Source organism: Papaver somniferum, chromosome 5 (genome assembly GCF_003573695.1).
Source record: "Papaver somniferum cultivar HN1 chromosome 5, ASM357369v1, whole genome shotgun sequence".
Lineage (NCBI taxonomy): Eukaryota > Viridiplantae > Streptophyta > Magnoliopsida > Ranunculales > Papaveraceae > Papaver > Papaver somniferum.
This window is the reverse complement of record NC_039362.1, coordinates 142,712,777-142,734,028: the sequence shown is the minus strand read 5'-3', so window position 1 is coordinate 142,734,028 and position 21,252 is coordinate 142,712,777. Positions and strand designations below refer to the sequence as shown.

The following is a 21,252-nucleotide window of genomic DNA, read 5'->3' as shown; positions in this document are numbered from 1 at the left end:
CTCCGGTGAATGAGAACGCTTTAAAAAACTCTGTTATTATATAAAGAATAATCGGGGACAAAATAACTTCCGATTATTGAAAGGCATCAACGTATTCTACTATCTTTTGGACATCCCTTAACCTTATCTATGGATTGGGAATAAAAAAGTCGCCCCTAATTCTTTTGGGGTCGCCCTAAAAATGCGAGGATATTTTTAGAGTTTTTATTCATTTAAAATTGTTGGGTAAGCGGAAGAACATTAGCCCACTCGATTTTACTCTCCCACGGTCTGAAACTCGGTTTGGTATCGAATGACCCTTGCTCTCAGGCCCAACACCAATTTGTACTGCAGCGAGAGCCCAATGTATCCTCTAGGTCTGCTGTCGGTTAGGACTAAAACCGACGGCCCCAAGTGTGTTCTGGACCTGGTGCCCCAGTGAATTTGCTTACCTATATAAACCTAAACAGTTTCTGCGCATTTAACAACATTTCACTTCCCGCTGTTTCCCGCCTCTGTGAGTTTCAATGTACGGGCATCACCACCACCTCTCCCCTGGCGGCGGTCCTCCTGGTGTGCCGCCTCCATCTCTACCACCATCACAACAACAACAACCACAGTATCCTCAACAGTTTTCACAGAATCCCAACTTTTATTTCCAAAACCCTAATTTCTATCCCCAAAACCCCTCTTTCTCAGTACCTCCTCAAAACCCTTATATCCAAAACCCTTCTTTCCCAATCCGCCCAAACCCACCACCATTCCCACTTCAACAACAACATCCCAACACCTCTGCAAAACCCAAAGAATCTCTAGAAAGAATTGAGAGTGCGGTAGTCAAGGCTCATAATAATCTCCTCACAACTGGAGAAACCGTCTCGGCATGGCTTGTTGCTCAATCTGCACTTTTAATTTTAAAAGTAGATTATTGGGGTTCATTAGGGTTTCAAATGCAGCAAGTACCTTCTTTACATCGCCTCATGGTCATCGAAGGAAAGGTAACACGTATTTGTTTTTTACATACTCATCCTCAGAAATTTGTTTATTCGTATGCTGATTTATGTATTTTTGATTGTCTAGATTAATGCATTCATCCATTGTTTCGTCGGGTCGCGGAGAATTATATCGTTGTATGATTTAAGTCTTGCAATATGTAAGAATGAGGGGATTGAAAGGTTTGAAGATCTAAGGTTGGGATCTTTATTGCGGCATCCACTTGTTGTACATTATTTTTCTGTTCCTGTAGATACAAAAGAAGTTCACAAGATAACAAGCCAGGAAGTTATCTCTTACCTTGCTGACTACTTATATTCAAAGAATGGGAGATTTGTACAAGCTGAAGGGTTTTTGGAGTTTTTAGCAATTAAAGAATCAGTAGATATTAAAGAAAAGCTTGGCGTCCGGATTCAAAGCTTGAAGTATGTAAATTGTTTTTTCCAATTTTTGTTGTTACTGAGTTTTTTTTGACTAGGGGAGTTAGAATTGACATATTTAGTTGCAACAACTGCTTAATTCAAATCTTAGATTAGTAAAAGTATTGAACACTAGAAAGCTTCAATAAACACTTCTTCTGAAGCTCTATAGTGCAAAGGTCTCCCAAATATTCAGGATGACTTGACTAGATTCTTAGAGACGAGAAAACTCGTGCATAAGGAAACCCAATATATATGTTATGCATGAAAGGATAAGTAGACAATCCCATAAATTAATATCTGTCAGCAGCTGGGCCTGGGACCTTAGCTGTTACGGATTTTGTGTGGTGGCGGTGTTAATTGCATCAAATTATGACAAAATGCTAGGCTCTTTGCCTAATTTTTTTATTTAAATTGGATATGGTGCTTTTGTGTTCTTCATTGAATATGTTTCTGGATTCCGACATAAAACAGCACTAAACTAAGTTGAGTCTTGCTAACTGTAAGAAACTCTTCTTTTATTTATTTTTTAATTTTTAATTGTTCTTTGGTTTTTAGTATGAACATAATGAAACTGTTGTAATTGCTTGGAACATATATGATGGTGGATTGAGTTTCAAGATTTGTCCATGTCATTGTCTCACATAACTTAGTTGAACCGATGTCTATTATAATGAATATGCATGATAAAAGCTGTCTCTATAGGTCTCCATGACTTGCATCTTATGTGTATGCTGAAGAAAAATGTATTTTAATTATAGTGTTAGATGCCAGATAATACAGCTCGTTGCAAAATATTTCAAAGAGGTATATTGAAATGTTTTCTCTTCCCTTCTTTTGTGTGCCTGTTCCAAAATTTCTAAGATGTGGGGGATCTATCCAATTTTTAGGCTGCACATAACTTCGATTCAAGGTTCCAAGAGAGCAGAAGAGTCGACATTGATGGATTATGTTCAGATACTGGAGCAGAAGTCCAATCTGCAAAACAGTAAAGCAGAAGCTGTAATCGCAAAAGCTCCATGTATACATTCACAGAAAAAAGAGCTGGACAAAAGGTTCAGCACTATTGCACAGCGTATCAAGTCGTTTTCTCCAATTCAAGCAGATTTAGATGGAAAGCATATTAGGTTTCTTTCATCAGACTCAGAAGCTGAAAGTGATGAAAATGATGCTGATGATGAGGTTGGTAACAAGGATGAGAAGTCCCTAACTGGTAATCATGGAGTTTCATCTCAAGATAGACAAAGTTCTGGAAAACGTGCCACCACTTGCCCGTATCCATCTGCATCTGAAGAAATGACACGACTTGGATTGAAAATCGAACTAGACGAGCCTTCACCTGCTAGTGGCACATCAAAGTGCAACACAAATAAGAAATCAATGGGTAAGAAAAGGAAAGGTAGATACTTCAATAGTGGTTCCACCCCTCCATCTTCCAATTTTTCCAAAAGGTCCAAGCTGAATTTGGAGGGGGTTGATGGCAACATGTTTCTACAGAATGATGCCAAAACTGAACTGATAAATAATAGTGGTTCCGAGGATGTGAATTCTGACCTTATGCTTAATGAGAAAATGATGGATACGTTCATAACCACCTGGAAGGATGCATGTCAGATGCATTCCGTTGCTGAGGTATGTCTATATTCTTCTGGGTGTGTTTATCTTGGTCAATTCTACATGCTACACAGTCCTATGAAATATGGATACTTTTATTGATCTGTATTGGTTGTTACTTTTAATTAATGTATTGGATCTTGTGTTATCTAGTATAGTAGTAATTTAAACTTCCACTTGGTATTTTTGTGATGTAAATCTATATTGTATAGTTCTATTTTTATCTGTTAGATTGTGCTTTTCTTCCATATGATTAGTGTTGTTAATTCTCTCAAATATTTGAAGCTTCTTACTGACATAATTTGCTTGTTGTATAGGTATTTGAGAGGATGATAGATTTCTACAATGAACCAGGTCGAGTAGGAAAAAAATCAAAAATGAAGTGTTCATTAGAGAGGCAAAAGAAGAAAATGAAATCCACGTTCTCATCATACCCGTGCATCGGATTACTGAATATTGCTGTAAGTTCTTTTTCCTCCTTCCGTAACGATCATGCCGCGCTTTGTTACAGCGTGGTAAATGCAACCTGGGCTGCACAATGCCATTCATACGCATTGGTAACTGCAAGGAATCAAATTAAGAGCACCTTGTGAGTTGTGATAGCCTTAGGGATGTAGTTAGATGTGTTAGTCTCAGAAAAATCGGTGATGCATCAGGAGCTGATAAGTTATGGAGACACTAGAAAATGGTCATGAATATTTCTTTTAAACTGAATGATGCTATTCAGTTCATATATGATTTATTTTTTCTATGATTGTTACCGACTAACCCATTCCTAATTCCTGTAAACTCTAATATATAGAGCTTTAAAAGGATTATCATGGCCTCAGGGGTGATAGACTGATAGTTAAGTTGGTCTTTTGTTATTGCAGATTAAATCTATTAAGTGCGGGATGTGGGACAATCTTTATGATGCTATTCAATCCATTGGCCAACATGGATGTAGTAGTCCTAATTCTGCTTCTTTTACTGATATGGAAAGGATAGATGTTGAAGTTCCAACCAAAAAAGATGCATCGTCACTCAATGAGCATGCCTCTCAACTAAAACATAGTGAGTGCTGATTGCATGATATCTGGGCATTCTTTTAAACTTCTTCTTGAGAGTTTTTTAGTTCTTTCTAATTACAATTTTCTAGCAAAATAGTGAATCATGTTTAGCTGCACGAGGATAATTGCTGGATGTGCACTAGGCTACTGAAGTATGAAATGGATCTTCTGGCTAGACCAGGTTATTCTTAATTAATTATTTTAATCAAATATATAAACTCAAATACTACTGAAGACTGTGATACCAAAGAGATGCTCGTTTCGTTATCGAACATATTATCTGAATTCTGATCTTGGCAGAAATTTCCTTAAGATATAATACCATTTTACCCGTTGAACCTGTAAAATAAGGTTGAACTTTCAATTTCATTTTCAAGGACCATCAGAACCTGTCTGGTTTAACCAATTGCGGTTTGTCTTGTGCAGATTAGTTATAAACGTCCTATATGACTTTTCATTGAGGGAAGGAAGGAGTCTATCTGTACTCTGCATTGTTTACATGTCTTTATTTTGTTTTGCTACTAAGAGCTTGCTTTCTTAAATGTATTCAGATGTTTTGCTTTTTGGTGTTTCTCTTACTCCATTTTTTTCTTATTTTCCTGCATTAAATCTCCAGGTGTCTCTATTGGTGATATTTCAAAGAAAATTGTGTCATATTTTGAATATGACTCCTGTACTAGAGAAGGCCGCTCCGAACCGCAGAAGCAACTTAATTTGTTGAGATCTCTATGTGATTGTGAGTTGTGGTTAACACAACAATTTTCTGTCAAGGAATTTGATTCTTTGGGTTATGGTAACTTCATCAAATTCTTGGAAGATAATTTCTCCAGTCTACCTAATGAATTATATGGAAATATGAGTGGGAATTCCCTTTTAGAGGTATCCATGCTCGGGCAGCAATTGATAATGTTGCTATCTCAATCAAAGACTAGCTTGTGGGGGAACGATGCGGTAACCTCACATGACATCTCTTTGTTACTGAAGAAGCAATTTCCTACAATTAGTTTTCAAGTTGGTGGCGACGATCCCTCAAAATACTTAAAGGAACAGGAAAAGAGCCAATTCTCCAGCTGTGTTTTATTTTCTGTAGCATTGTCGCAATCTTGGTATGAACTGGAGACAAGATCTTTACAAACTCAAGGAAATCAAGGAAACACTGAGTTGAATACTGACTTGGGGCACATATCTGGGGCACGTGGATCTGTTTCATCCAAGGATGCAGTTGATTGTTTGCTCAGCGCACCAATGTTATCCGATCTACTGCTGTGGTCTCATTGGGACCTCTTATTTGCTCCTTCGCTTGGTCCGCTTGTGGATTGGTTGTTAAGTGAAGCCAACACCAAAGAGTTGCTGTGTGTAGTAACAACAGACGGGAAGATTATCCGAATAGATCGCACGGTGACTGTAAATGATTTCTTGGTAGCTGCACTCCAAGGATCTTCCTTTCAAACAGCTGTCAAATTGCTGTCTTTGCTTTCTTTGTCTGGAGGGGAGAAGCAAGTTCCCTTGTCCCTTCTTAAGTGCCATGCACACCAAGCAATTCAAGTCATCCTAAAAAATTCTGTGGACTCTCTAGAAACAGGAAACGATCGGGATGTTGAACCACATGGTCAAGATAAAGGGATTCCTGCGGCGTCAAGGTTCATTTTGGAGTGTCTTGGTTACCTTCCATCAGAATTTTGGAGTTTTGCTGCCAACTTATTTCTTTCAGGGTTGAGATCTTTCACAAAAGAAGCCCATGCCCATGCAGCGATATTACTCGAGTGCAACCAACTTGATCAACGAATGATGCTTCATGAAATTGGGTTTTCTCTAGGGATTATGGAATGGATTGCAGATTATCATGCGCTCAAATCTAGTGCTGCTGATGGTTTGCCCATAGAATTCTCTAATCTTGGATCTAGCGCTGCTGCTGATGTAGCGAAAGGATCAGCATATCAACCTAAATATGATGGAGAAGTAGCAGTAATTGTTGAGACAGATGTACCCACTAAAATATGTAGTGAATTCGGCACTACGACGGATCTCAAAGAAGTGTCCAACAAAAAAAAGAAGAAAAAGAAAACAAAAGAAGTGTCGAACAAAAATATCAATGAACACGATGAAGACAAAGAGGCCACACTTGTTATTGAATCTATTAGGCGTGAGGAATTTGGTCTAGTTCCAGACCTCACTCATGCGGAGACCAGCATGTTAAAGAAGCATCATGCCCGCTTAGGGAGAGCTCTCCATTGTCTTTCGCAAGAGTTATATTCACAGGATTCACATTTTCTTCTGGAGCTGGTGAGTTCATTCTTTTATTTTTATTTAATATATTCAAAGGAAGATAATATTGTTCATAACAACCCCACAAAGAGTTTCAGCTATCAATATAATTATGTACTAGCGCTGTGCAAGTGTGGGACTAGTAGTTCACATGTCTGGTTATGCGTCGAACAAAACCTGAATCAAGTAGATATTCATTCTTCGTCATCTTGTAGTGATTGTCATATACCAACTTCTTAAACAGCATGGTACTTGGTACTAGTGATTAAAAACTTATTTGACCTTTCTTCCAATTTCATAGTCTCTCTTTTTCCTCCTGCTCATTTGACCGACTATCCCTACACCTCTAGACTATATCTTTTAGTAGCTTTTTTTCGCATCAACTACTTTAAGTTTTCTTTCTGTAATTTGTCTCCAGGTTCAAAATGCAGACGATAATGTGTACTCTGAAAGTGTGGAACCAACACTGGTTTTCATTCTTCAGGAAACTGGCATTGTTGTTCTGAACAATGAGCGGGGGTTTTCTGCTCAAAACATTAGAGCACTTTGCGATGTCGGGAATTCAACAAAAAGAGGAGCAAGTGCTGGATACATAGGACAGAAAGGAATAGGCTTCAAATCCGTTTTTCGGGTATGGTAGCTTGACCATTTTTTCCCCCTCTTTCTGGTTTCTTCTACATTATCGAGGATAGCCTCTGTGAATCTTTTGTTCTCTGTTCATTCCCACTTGTGTCATGTGTTTTTGTTCTTTGCCTTTTGTCATGCATTGACTCATTTTGGACCAAACTTTTTATGTGCTTTCTTGCCAACCTCTTCGGCATGACTGCCAATCCAATGGGTGTAATATGTCAAGGCAGCTTTTGCTTATCATTGGTTAGGGCAGGCCAATACAAGGTTGTAAAATGCGTTCTAAGAGGCGAAGTGGTTTCTTAGCTCGTTGTAGCAATCAAGCCTTTGAATTTTTTGACTATAGATTCCGAATCTTACTCCAACCACAGCCTTCGGTAGTCTTTTTTTCCTTCACCTATCAATATAATTCACGTAGAGACCTAGTTTATACCGATGGCAACCTTTTACACCACCTGCAGCTTGCATTGCCAGGATTTCCATACACACAATCATAAGAGTTGCCTTTAATTTAACCTACAATAGGTGAATGCTGCCACAAAGTTCTGATGGAAGGAGCTTTTGTATCTCTTCCCTGCATACCGAAGAAATGAGGATAGGAAGTTCTCACTGGTGTATAAGTATTGTCTTGTTTATTGGTTTGAATATAAGGGGAAGTTAAACATAATTATCCCTACTTTTATGATTAATAGTTTCAAAACTTACAATTTCTGTGCTCATGGGAGTTTATCTCAGCCATGTTAACTATATTTCATGCATCTGCACATGCCTGTGAATAATATTACATTTGAATAGCCCAATTGTTTTTCCACTTTATTGAATTCATGTGTATCACAGACAGTTTTAAGTGAACCACTGCAAAAGTGAATAACGACTTCCCATAAAAGTGTAAACAGTTGAGAGTATAGGTATTTCAAGCTTGTGTTGTACTTGCTCTATTGGTCATTTTCTTTTGTTCGGAATTGTTTTGAATTAGTTCTATTTTTCATTTTCCAGGTTACAGATGCTCCAGAGATACATTCCAAAGGGTTTCATGTCAAATTTGATATAAGTGAGGGTCAGATTGGTTTTGTTTTACCAGAAGTTGTCTCCCCTTGTGACATTGACTTATACGGGAGACTTGTACCTGGTGATGTTGTTGATCAAAACAATGTTAGCAGCAGCTCGTGGAAGACCTGCATTATACTTCCCTTTAAACCAAAGCTAAAAGAAGGAACAAGCATCAGCTCTATCGTGTCTATGTTTTCAGATCTTCATCCATCCTTATTATTATTTCTTCATCGCCTTCGGTGCATCAAATTTAAGAACATGCTCACTAAAGAATGCGTTGTCTTGAGACGAGAAACATTAGAAGATGGAATAGTAAAAATTTCTCATGGAAAAGAAAAGTTAAGTTGGTTTGTAGCATCTCAGAAGTTGCATGGTAGTGTCTTACGACCTGATGTGCAAACTACAGAGATCTCAATAGCCTTCACACTAGACGAGTCAGCTGATGGACAGTATAAACCACATCTAGAGCAACAACCTGTATTTGCTTTTCTTCCTCTAAGAACTTACGGTTTGAAGTTCATTCTTCAAGGTGACTTTGTTCTTCCTTCATCCAGAGAAGAGGTGGACGGAAACAGCGCTTGGAATCAATGGCTGTTGTCAGAGTTTCCAAGCCTGTTTGTTGGTGCACAGAGATCGTTTTGTGCCCTTCCCTGCTTTCAGGGGAGTCCTGGAAAAGCTGTGGTGGCTTACATGAGTTTTGTTCCTCTTGTTGGGGAAGTTCATGGATTCTTTGCACATCTGCCGCGCATGATTATATCTAAATTGCGTATTTCAAATTGTATGCTACTTGAAGGACATGATAAGAACGATTGGGTTCCTCCATGCAGAGCCCTTAGAGGTTGGGATGAACAGGCTCGTATACTTCTGCCTGAGAGTTTACTGAATCAGCATCTTGGACTCGGTTACTTGGATAAGGACATAGTTTTGTCTGATACTCTAGCGAAGGCTTTGGGTGTCCAAGGCTATGGACCAAATATCCTAATTGACATTATCTCATCCATATGCCTAGCACAAGATAACACTGGGATTAAATCATTGGGATTGGATTGGTTATCTTCCTTTCTTAACACTCTCTATTCATTGTTGGTGGATAATTCTTTTGGCTCATCTATTTCCTCAAATGCTGTAGTAGAATCATCAGATCATATTAAGAGACTTAGACAAATACGATTCATTCCACTTTCAGATGGTACATATAGTTCAGTTGCTGAAGATACTATTTGGTTACCATCCGAGTCCTTTAACAGCGGCCTTGGTGGGTCGGATGGTCCAGATGTTTTCCCAAGTATATATGCCAATCTTCGGATGGTAAGTTCTGCCCTAATTTCATTGGCAACTGCAAACAACAATGGTGAAGACCCGACACTGGTTGAGAACCGCATAAGGATGCTTAATAAAATTGGTGTCCAACGATTATCTGCACATGATGTTATTATGGTGCACATATTACCAGGAATTTCTGACGTTAGAGTGACGAACAGGGACAATAATTTGATGGCAGAGTACCTATCCTTTGTGATGCTCCACCTTCAGTCTAATTGCCCAAGGTGCTGTAATGAAAGGGGACACATAATATCCGAGTTAAGAAACAAAACATTTATTTCAACAAGTTATGGTTATAAAAGACTTGTCGACGTACCGATACATTTCAGCCAAGAGTTTGGGAATCCAATTGATGTGAATAATTTAATTGATGCAACAAGCTTCAAATGGCATGAAATAGACATCATTTACTTGAAATGTGGAAGTACCAATAAAGCTTCAATGTTTGATTTAGCGAAGTGGAGAGAATTTCTCCAGGAATTAGGTGTTAGTGATTTTGTGCAAATAACTCAAGTCGAGAGGAAGGTAGCTGATGTACCTCTTACTGATTTGAAGAGTTTGATGCATGCAACTGACCTTATCCCCTTTGATTCAGTACTTAAAGACTGGGAGTCCCCTGAGCTGGTCCAGCTTGTATCTGCTTTATCCTCACAGAACAACAATGTAAAATGTAAGTATCTTCTGGAAGTTCTTGATGAAAAGTGGGATAATTATTTTGGATTGAAAGCAAGCGGTTGCTGCACTTCAAAACAGAACGAGAGTGATAAACTATTCAAGTCCTCATTCATAAAAAGCATCACGGATATTCCCTGGGTAGTATCTAGTATGGACCAAGAGCTTCACTATCCCAAAGATCTATTCCATGATTGTGACACAATCCGGTCCCTACTGGGAGCTTCTGTGCCGTATGTTCTACCGCAGGTTAGTTTGTTCCTGTTAAATTATTTCTGATGAAACTGCGTTGGTCTCTGTTTGGATTATCCTTGTTAAAACTTGGTTAGTGTTCATAATTGCCTGACACTCTGGTTTTTTTCGTCATTCCTCCGGTTCATTGCTCAGCATGTTTTCTCTTTTGATGTGCACGACTCCCCCCCCCCCCTACATATTTTAGCATCTGATCTTAATTAGCTTCTATTAATAGTGTACAGATTTCTTTGAACTCGGGGAATAAGGGATAAGTAACGTGTTTTATGGGGAACCTCTTGAGTCGGTGTGAGGCTGATACCATATTACCATGTCACTTTCACATATATCATTGATGCATTTAGCCTGTTTTCCTGATCTTCTGATGCTTACTTCGGAGAACAGTTTCAGATTCTATGCTTTTGTTTCATTTAAGGTATAAGGTATTGGAGCTGCGGCTAAGCAACATATGCTAGCCCTGCATGCATGTGTCTCATGTTGCATTGTTCCTTCCATTGAGTTTATACCAAAGAGATGCACATTCACCAACAGTTCTAGGCCTTGTCTTGATTTACATGATGAGGATTTCATCCTTAAAATTATGAATCAGCCTTTAGCGTCTCTATGTAATAAGCCCTTCAGAAAGGTGTACTAAGCTCCGTTGCATTGTTCTGTGTCACTGACATTAATATGATCCCAGGGATGGTTTGGTATACATGGGGATGAGATTGCTCCACAGTTTTTACCCTTGAAATGTTTCAGTAAATGCTTCTTTTATTGGTGAAAACAAAATTATGATAAACTGGGTTGAACTGTTGAAGTTGTCAAACGTTCAAGCTAAAGAGTAAACAGTGGTAATGCGATACATAAACATCAAATACAGCTGAATCTTAGCTGACATCGGTCTGCTTTTTAGTATATATGCTATTATATTGTGTTACCATTAGTATTGAAATGGATTCGAGCAATTGTGTTGGTTTGGATTCAGTACTAAGTGGTCTAAATATTCTCCTTGAACAGGTAAAGAGCAGAAAGTTCGTGAGCGACATGGGTTTTAAGACTCAAGTTACCCTTGATGATGCCCTGCAAGTTCTTCAAGTCTGGAGGAGATGTGCCTCTCCATTCAAAACCAGGTACTAACACAACTTGTAATATACGGACATGACCGGATAGATATCTCTGGTTTTCAGTCAGAATACACCTCGATTCTTTTTCATCTTGAATTTGTCACAGCTGTACTGACGCACTAGACTGGTTCTCTTTTTGACAGCATTGCACAAATGTCCAAATATTATTCAGTCATTTGGAATGAGATGGATAGCTCAAAATCAAAAATTGCAGCAGCATTCAGCATGGGACCTTCTATATTTGTTCCACTTGAAAATATATCTAGGCATGACGATGTGGTGCATGGCATGCTTTTGTCTCAAGATGACGTGTATTGGCATGATCCAACTGGTTCTGTGGACCTGGCAAGAAAATTGCTTCTCCAGTCTGGCTCAATAAACAAGATTAATTGTCACTTAAGCAACACATTGGCCCAGGTGTATCAAGGCCTTCACGACTTTTTTGTGCATGGATGTAGGGTTTCTCAGACCCCTCCTTTTAGAAGTTACATTCTGATTTTAATGCAGTTATCAGACGTCGCTTTGCCTTCACAAGCTGCTAAAGTGGCAAGTATTCTTTTTAAAAACAATTTACTTTTTTTTTTTAAATTTTTATCTTCAGCTTAATCTGACCGTTCCGTTTTGTGATGTATTAATAGGTTTACGAGGTTATTTTGAAGTGGTCTGATGATCTAAAATCTGGCTTGTTAAGTCCAGAAGATGTTCTTTACCTGAAAGAGTTTCTTCTGAAATTGGAAAGTACTGTTCTTCCCACTGTACTGGATAAATGGGTTTCACTTCACCCAACATTTGGTGTTGTCTGCTGGTGTGACGACGAGGAGCTAAAAAAACAATTTAAACACTCCGACAATATCAGTTTCTTGTACTTTGGTGAGCTTAGTAACGCTGAGAAAAAAATGCTCTCAGAAAAAATTTCTGGGCTTATGCAAAGTATTGGAGTTCCCGCTCTTTCTGAGGTAATACCATTTTGCTGAAACTTTGTTAAGATAAGGTACAGTTTGCCTATTAGGACATCCTCTTCAGGAACCGAAATGTCGTGACACCTTATGCTGATGGGTTTGTGAAGTGCAGAGTTTCAATTAGCTGAATAAATGAATTTTAAATTTTCTTCATATACGTTCTTATGGATGGTTACTCCACCTTTGCATGTGTGACTGGCTGACTGCAGTTTGTGCACATATCCTATATAATCACCATTGTTAGTTTTTTCCTGCTGAAATATTTTCCTACTCATATATTGCAAGTACTATATTGGTACTAAGGTTTCATTTTAACCCATTTCCTTTGCTTAGGTCATCACCCGGGAAGCAATATTTTATGGCGTGGAAGATAATAAGGATAAGGCTTCACTGGTGGATTGGATTCTTCCTTTTGCACAGCGTTATATCTCCAAAATGCACCCTGATAAATACTTTCTTCTCAAGCAAGCGGGTTCTGAAAACATGAGTCGCCTACAAGTTGTTGTGGTTGATAAGCTATTTTATAAATATACCATAAAGGGTGGCAACAGTGCATCCAATAGACGTTCAGAGTGCAGTTGTCTTATTCAGGTATGTCAGCTTTGTACACCCCTTGAGGTATTTGTTCATGCTGCCACATGTAACCTGTTGCGATGCATTATTATAGTTAGCTATGTACATTATCCGCAACCCACCTTTTTAATACCGGAAGCTGGTTGGCTGTTTATTGTTGTTTGTTTTGTGGGTTCCTTCGCCTTGTACGTTCGGTACTTTTACTTGTTCATGCTTGTTCACAAGTAGGAGCACAATCGGTACTTTTAAAAACAAGCATAGTTCATTGGCAGTCTCCAGGGCGATTGCTCTCCTTAATTGCACTATCCCTACTAATATTCAAGATTCACGGTATACGCGTATTCTGTTTAGTTGGCATGTCTTTGACCCTTAGAACTATCTTGCTGGCTGACCCTTTTACGGTGTAAGTAGTTGTTGAATGGGTGTTCCATCTGGACATGTTTAACTGGTATCGGGTCATGTGCTAGATATAGGAAATTGTTTGCAAGTTTTGAGAAATATTCAAGTTAGATGGAAGGCTCAAAATAGTCACTTCCTTCCTAATTCTGCAGTATTCATATAATGCGTACATCTTATTTTTGCAGGGTGAAATCTTATATGTGAGTCGAGATTCAGATACTCACTCGATATTCCTGGAGCTCTCTCGCCTATTTTACAATGGAATTCCTGAACTACACCTTGCAAATTTCCTCCACATGGTCACAACCATGGCTGAATCAGGTTCCACCAAAGAGCAAACAGAGTTCTTCATTTTAAATAGCCAGAAGATCCCCAAACTTCCTGACAGTGAACCTATCTGGTGTCTTCCATTGCTATCCTCTCCGCAAGATGTTTCTCAACCGGCTTGTTCCTCAGCTATCGCCAACGAGCAAAACCAGTCGAAGTCCAAAAGAAAATTAGGATATAATACTAGTTGGCCTCCTGCAGATTGGAAAACTGCACCCGATTTCAACTATTCTCGTACAAATGGGCTCAGAACAAGACCTGGAGATGTTCCCCTACCAATTGAAAGCTCTCAAAAGGAAGAGGAACCTGAAGGCATGGTCTCACAAGATCACGACGGGATTCCTCTTGGGTATACTGTTGATTGGAACATCGAGTCAGTAGCTAGTCTGACTGTAGGTTTGCAAGAGTCTACGAGTAAAGTAGGTCAACCACGTTCTGGTTCTGGAAGGTCTGCTTATAGGTCAGAGGTGATCAACCAGACATATACTGTCAATATTTCTGGATACCCAGATTTTTCCTATTTAGCAGTGCATGAGAGAGATCAGATTTCTCATCACACACCAAATCCGACTGATGCTCAAAAAACAGGGCGTCGTGGAGAGGAGGTAGCTTTTGATCACCTCGTCGAAAAGTTTGGTGCGGGAAGTGTTAACTGGGTAAATAAAGAAGCAGAGACTGGATTACCTTATGATATTGTTGTTTGTAAAAATGATGAGAGCAAAGAGTATATTGAAGTTAAAGCAACAACATCTGCAAGAAAGGACTGGTTCTCAATTACACCAAATGAATGGCAATTTGCAGTTGAAAAAGGGGACTCTTTCAGTGTTGTGTATGTTGTTTTGTTGGATTCAACGAAGGCAACAATAACACATTTCAACAATCCGCTGAAGCAATGCCGGCACGGCTCCTTGCAGTTGGCTCTTTTGATCATGAAAAAAAAGAAAAATGAAAACATGCCCTCTGCCAGCTGATGCCGTTGTTAGCTCTAGTTCTATTATCTGAATATTCATAAACTTTTGCTTTCTGACAAATTTTGATCTGAGATGTCAGGCAAGTGAAAGAGAAAAAAAGAAAGAAAAAGAAATGAGATACCCTTCTGGTATAACAACAGGTGACATATTGATTCCTCCGCATTGTTTTGTATCAAAACGAATAAGAAGAGAAATATTGTAAAGTTTTCATTAATTTCTAGTAATGTATATTATGATTTGCTCAGTACTTTGGTTAGTTTCTGTGTTGCCAGTTATGAGAAATTAGTGTACAAGTTACATACCGGAGGACTTACGCAGGAAATAGTTGTAGTTATCAATTCTTTGATCCCTTAACAACTACCAAAATTCCTTCAATTCTTCAGCATTATAGATTTTTCTCATCAATCAAACCCTAAAAATCATCAATTCCATAGAACAACTTAGTTAGAGCTCCCTGCCGAAAAAGTGAAGCCCTAGTTATACCCAAAAGAAAAGCTAGTGTTCTCTATTCCAGTTTATATACTCAACTGAAGTTTTTCTTAATTTTGGAATTGTGTGTTAATTTGTCACAATTGTTTTCAGGAATCTGCAGTCGGTATTACTAATCTCTATATAAGGCTGTTACTAGTACTGTTTGCGGAAAGTTTTCTTTATCAATTTGAGTTCTTAAGTTCGTCTACTGTCAAGTTGATCTCTCAAGCATATAGGGTTCAACGAAATATGGGCAGAGCTACTCGAAACAAGAAAAACAAGAGGAGTAAATCTGTGGAACAAGCTGAAACTACTTCGGAAATCTGTAAGAGAATATGTGCTACTGATGAGGTAACAAAAGATGATTTAGATCAATTATTTTGCATCTCTAAGCCTGTTTGTCAAGGTTGTCGTGTTAATTCTAGAGATAACCCTAATTGTTTTTGTGCACTTACTCCACATCGTAATGGGTCTAGAAAGGCAGGTTTATGGCAGAAGATGTCTGATATTTTACTCAATCTTGATCGAGATCCTTCTCAGGATCATCGTGATGGTAATTGGCCTGCTGGTTTAACTAATTTGGGTGCTACATGTTATGCTAACAGTATACTTCAGTGCTTGTTTATGAATTGTTCGTTCAGGGATGGTGTTTTTGCAGTGGAGCCAGAGCTGTTGAAGCAGTATCCTGTCTTGGATCAACTAGCCAAGCTGTTTGCTCAATTGCATTCGAGTGATAAGACTTATATCGATCCGGCTCCGTTTATTAAATCATTGGAGTTGAATAATGGGGTTCAGCAGGATAGTCATGAGTTTCTTACTTTGCTGCTTTCGCTACTGGAACGATTTCTTAGTCGTTCTAAGGTTTCTAATGCAAGGGCTATAGTGCAAGATCTCTTCCGAGGAAGTGTTTCGAATGTGACTCGGTGCTCAAAGTGTGGACAAGATTCTGAAGCTTCTTCAAAGATGGAAGATTTTTATGACATTGAGTTAAACATCAAAGGTTTCAAGAGCTTGGATAAGAGTTTAGAAGACTACCTTAGCGAGGAGACATTATGCGGTGACAATCAGTATTTCTGCGAGTCATGTGGTGTACGAGCTGATGCTACTCGATCGATTAAACTGCAGACCCTTCCAGATGTGCTTAATTTCCAGCTCAAGCGCTGTGATTTCCTTGCGAAGACTACCACAGTGAAAAGAATAACATCCGAATTTAATTTTCCTGAAGAACTACAAATGAAGCAGAGATTGTATGAGCCATCTCAGTCAGATTTAACATACATTTTGTCAGCAATACTAGTCCATAAAGGAAGTGGTGTGAACAGTGGCCATTATGTGTCAATCATTAAAGATGAACACACCGGGGAATGGTGGGAATTTGATGATGAGAGTGTTTCAAAGTTGGGTTCTCATCCCTTTGGAAAAAGCTCTTCTAGCTCTACTGAAAAGCCAACGGATATTGATTGTCATGGAAAAACCTTTACATCAGCTGATGCATACATGCTAATGTATCATCGTCAAAGCACCACCAGAAGCAAAGGCGAAGCCTTCAAAGATACAGAAAGAAGCACTGAGCCAGTGCCTCAACATGATAAGAAGTCTCTCCCAGTTCATCTCTTTGAAGAGATAAAGGCATTAAATGAGTCATATGCCACTACTTGCCAAAATTACCAGCAAGAAAAGGAGCAAGAGACAGCCAGGGTTACCGAACGAAGAGAAGAAGTTAATTCAATTCTCTCAGAAGCTCCTGTTCCTTCACTTGAAGAGCCTTACTTCTGGATAGCTACAGACTGGCTTCGCCAATGGGCTGACAACATTGCCCCTCCCGTCCTTGACAACACATCAATTCAGTGCTCACATGGTGGAGTTCCAGTTTCAAAAGTTGGCTTTATGAAGCGTTTGTCAGAAGGAGCCTGGACAAGAATGCTTTCCAAGTATGGTGGTGGTCCAACATTATCCAATGGTGACCTCTGCATTGAGTGCGTAAGGGATGAGGCAAAGACGATGGCTCGAGCAGTTGACTATAGGGATCAGAGATCCTCTTTTAAGGAAATGGCTGATGCCTCACTTGCTGGAAGGTTTCTGGAGGGGACGATGTACTATGTATCTAGGACGTGGTTGCTACAGTGGTCGCGGAGAAAGAATGTGGATTTTCACTGTGAAGCTGACTTCGGCCCAACAGCTTCAATTAGGTGTCCCCATGGAGAGCTTATGCCAGAACAGGCATCTGGAGCAAAGCGTGTATTGGTTCCGGAGGATCTCTGGCTCTTTCTTTATGAAAATTCAAACAACGTGAAAGGTGAAGATGATTTGGTTTGTTCAACATTTCTCTCAGACGCTGAAACATGTGCTATATGCAGCGTCAAATTTAACGAAGTAGCATGTGCTGAAGATACTCTTAGAGCAGCTAAGCTCAAAGAACGCCAGAATCATGAGAAGTTATATCTGGGCAAGAGGAGTGCACTTTATCCAGGCTGCAAGTATTACTTGTTGCCTTCCTCATGGTTGACTAAGTGGAGAAGTTATGTTACAGCAAGTGCGAAGACTGTTTCTTCACCTGCAGGACCTGACCCTTTAGAGGGCGTTATTGATTCTCTGACATGTGAGAAACATGGGCGGCTGTTAGAAAGGCCTCTGGATCTTATCTACGAACGTGGTCTTATATTTCAGAAGCCATCTACCACGGATGGATTGACTATAATCTCAGAGAATGATTGGAAGTTCTTTTGCGAAGATTGGCAAGGTGCCAACTCGAAATGTGTATCTGCTGAAATTGAGGTTGAGGTCTGTGGTGGATCTTCTGAAGAGATGCCAACTTCAGAAGCAAACCTAAATCCCTCAAATGATGAGGTTGAGTCAAGGCAACCCACTATTAAGACTTACCCGATGATATGCGAGGAATGCGTAGGAGAAAGAGAAAGCAGAGAGCTAATGCAAAAATTAAGTTACTCCAATGAAGGAATTTCTGTACTTCTAGTACGTGGAAAGGAGGAAGCTCCAAAATCTGTTCTTGATGCTTCTTGTGCATTTTCTGAGCCACATAGGCGCACTTCTAAGCGCTCCCGGAAGAATTCATATGGCAACACAGCAAACTTGAAAGTGTCTAGTTCCATGTCAATCTATAGGTTGAAAATGATGATTTGGGAATCATTTGGGGTCGTCAAGGAGAACCAGATGCTACATAAAGGTCGCAGGCTAATGGAAGAGGAGTCCGCTACTCTGGCTGACATGAATATATTCCCAGGAGATGTCCTCTGGGTCAGAGATACGGAACTCCACGAGAATCGTGACATTGCAGATGAAATCTCCCTAGAGAATTCGGAGGTAAGGAAAAATGAAGAAGGATTTCGTGGAACACTTCTTACTGCAATGCAAATACTTTAACATGGGAATAGGATGTTCTATTGGCTGTAAGTTTATGTTGCATCTTTCAGTCAAGTTTTGGATTATAAGATGAGTGATTGGTTGGTTCAAATAGTCATACGGAATAGAATGTTATCTTTCAGTCAAGACTCTTTAATTTTTTTACAGATCAAATAAAACCCAGTAATTTAGTCCCTCCCAAACTCCACTAGAGAACTATGTTCGACAGTACCACAACATAGACTACTGAACCATATTTTTGTCATATTAATTAACATTCAACAATTTCTTCAGTGTCAGCGGAACCAACATGACGGAAATTTTAAGTAATGTTCCGCATTATAATGTTGAACCTCAAGATCACCAAGATTTTGTTTCTCGGTGTACTCGGACATGTTCTTTTTCTTGATTTTTCTTTTTGACAATGTGAGTGGTTTTGGAGGAGTTTTTGGTAAGTAAGGCCCATGGACTTCATGGTATCAGCAGGTTCTATCCTGACCTCAATCTGTACGGTTAGAGGGGGGAGTTAGAGGGAAAATGGGAAGAACAAAATGAGGTTTGGCTAGGGGAAAAAACCTCTCTCGATTTCTTCAATATTTTCTTTATATGCAAAGAACGGATATAGATCAGCTAGCAAAAATAACAACAACAACAAAACAAAAAAAAAAAAAAAGTGGGAACTTTTATAGTATAAAAGATAAGAAAAGAGGAAGACTTTTATAGTATAAAAGATAAGAAAAAAGGAAGAGAAGGATTCTATATTGATTAGAGTTCTATATGTTACATGGATATTATACATGGAGATGGGAAAACCAAAAGACATCTGTTTTGGACCGCACATTCATGGGCATGGTCCCTTTAACACTCCCCTATGTGCGGTTCAACAATGAAACTCCAGATGTAGTGTTTCACATATAGTGCTTCGAATGTAGGTCTTCAAATGTCATCCTCTCCTTGATAACTTGTGCCGAAATCAATTTCCTCATTAAAACTTTGACAAGAAAAAACCCAGTGGGATAAAACCTTGGTACAATTATTGACATGTAGTACTTCACATGTTGTCTCGCACTTTACATGTAGTTTATCACATGTATATGATCTTCAAAGATCGAAGAGTCTAAGTTAATTGCCTCATTAAAACTTCGTCAGGAAAAACCCAGAGGGACAAAACCTGAACTAAAGAAAAGAGTACAATATTAAGCAAGCTTAGAACATAGTTGGACTTGAATATGTTGCCTCATTAAAACCTTGACAAGGAAACACCCAGTGGGACAAAACCTTGACGAAGGGAAAAGAGTACAACGTGACAGATGCAAGTAAAGGTGATAAGTTGCAAATGATCACTTTGCTCTTTTGATGTTGATTAGTTGCTTCACAACTCTTAAGGCAGAAAATCCTCGTAGAATAGCCTTAGCTGGGAAATTACATTCCCGGTGTTTGTTGTTGTCTTATTAAAAACCGTGCCAAGTAATAAAACCATGTGGGAAAAAGCAACCTCGGTGAAGGAAAATAGTGCAACACACCATTAGATGCTCTCCTTGATGTCAAACAGTTTTCATTAGTATAATGCAGTCAAAAGGAGTTTATCACACTTTACTTTGGTGACTTGAATGTTGATAAGACTCTGTTGTTGATTCTGGAAGTTACACTGCTTAACATACTATCACGTTTCATTTCTTTGATTCATATTTTTTCAGCAATATCAACGCGATGTTTATGTCTTCAACGTTCAACATACTTGATGTTTTTAGTGTTGTCTCGCTAAAAACCTTGTCGAGTAACAAAACCCTTTGGGAAAGACTATTCTCGATCGAAGGGAAAAAGAGTACAACACATCTTCAATTTCGAAGTAAAATATGTCGACATCATATCCTTAGATCCTCCCCCTGATGTCGGCATCTCCCCTTGATTACTTTCAGAGTTGTTCCAGATAGTTTCTTTAGTCATGTACTTTTTGAAACTGAATATCGTTAATGACTTAGAAAATATTCTACCATATCTCCCCATGATTACTTTCGTTGGAGAGAGATTATTGTTCCTTCATAATCAACAACCTTTGGATTGCAATTCCTTTAGCATTCCTTTTTATGTCTTTGCAGGGATAAAAAAAAACTCATGTCAATGGATACTTTTTAAATACATGATTACATTCATTGTTCCATTCCAATGACGTTGCGTTGGAACTGAGCTATATCTAGCTAACAAGTTCCCCGAGGATGTAAAATTTAATCGAGTATGTTATTATACTAAGCACAACAATGCGTATATTGTACTTAGATATGGGAATTTCATCTCCCAACACATCTTCGTCATCTTCCTTTAGACGAATTGGTCATTTATTTACATTTGAAACTCGACTAATCATGGGAGTGCTAGCAGGATGCATGTCCTTGTTAAATTGCCTGACAATGGACATATGAAAACTAGTGGAATAATATACCACAAGATCAGTCATTTAGTTTAGAACATAGATAAGATCGAGATTTCCCAGGATTTTCATCTCAAATTCAGATTTTAAATAGCTTCTAAGATCTCTTATTCCATTAAGAGTACTTATCATGTCCTTACCGTTGACATAGATAGCTATGATTTTGAATCAGGAACTTATTTAATAGGCATGGCATAAAACCGTACCTGTTTATCCCTTCCCAATCAAATAGTCACTTAGACGGGTATACCACAACCGCCTGATTGTTAATAAGTGAATATTCCAGTGTAAATGCAAACACACTCCATGGTTTAGAGTCATTCGACTTGGGAAGCAAAAGGCCATCATGCAATTTTGCAAATATCTTTGAGTCTAATTCTCCATATATATAACCACATCTACTATGTTTCAAGTT

The 21,252-nt window shown here is 38.8% G+C and overlaps 2 protein-coding genes across 2 annotated transcripts; both read left to right on the top strand.

Annotated features, from left to right (window-relative positions):
- The first annotated feature begins 481 nt into the window (after window positions 1-481).
- On the top strand, window positions 482-14,825 carry LOC113283008. Its single transcript, XM_026532134.1, has 13 exons — window positions 482-977; window positions 1,060-1,397; window positions 2,282-3,023; window positions 3,323-3,466; window positions 3,878-4,058; window positions 4,671-6,337; window positions 6,738-6,950; window positions 7,943-10,240; window positions 11,243-11,355; window positions 11,493-11,895; window positions 11,988-12,305; window positions 12,642-12,899; window positions 13,466-14,825. Exons 1-13 carry the CDS (start codon window positions 507-509, stop codon window positions 14,576-14,578), a joined length of 8,259 nt encoding a protein of 2,752 aa, XP_026387919.1. The 5' UTR covers window positions 482-506; the 3' UTR covers window positions 14,579-14,825.
- Window positions 14,826-15,252: 427 nt separating this feature from the next.
- On the top strand, window positions 15,253-18,556 carry LOC113283009 (ubiquitin carboxyl-terminal hydrolase 26-like). Its single transcript, XM_026532136.1, has one exon. The coding sequence runs from the start codon at window positions 15,299-15,301 to the stop codon at window positions 18,428-18,430; it is 3,132 nt and encodes a 1,043-aa protein (XP_026387921.1). The 5' UTR covers window positions 15,253-15,298; the 3' UTR covers window positions 18,431-18,556.
- Window positions 18,557-21,252: the final 2,696 nt, after the last annotated feature.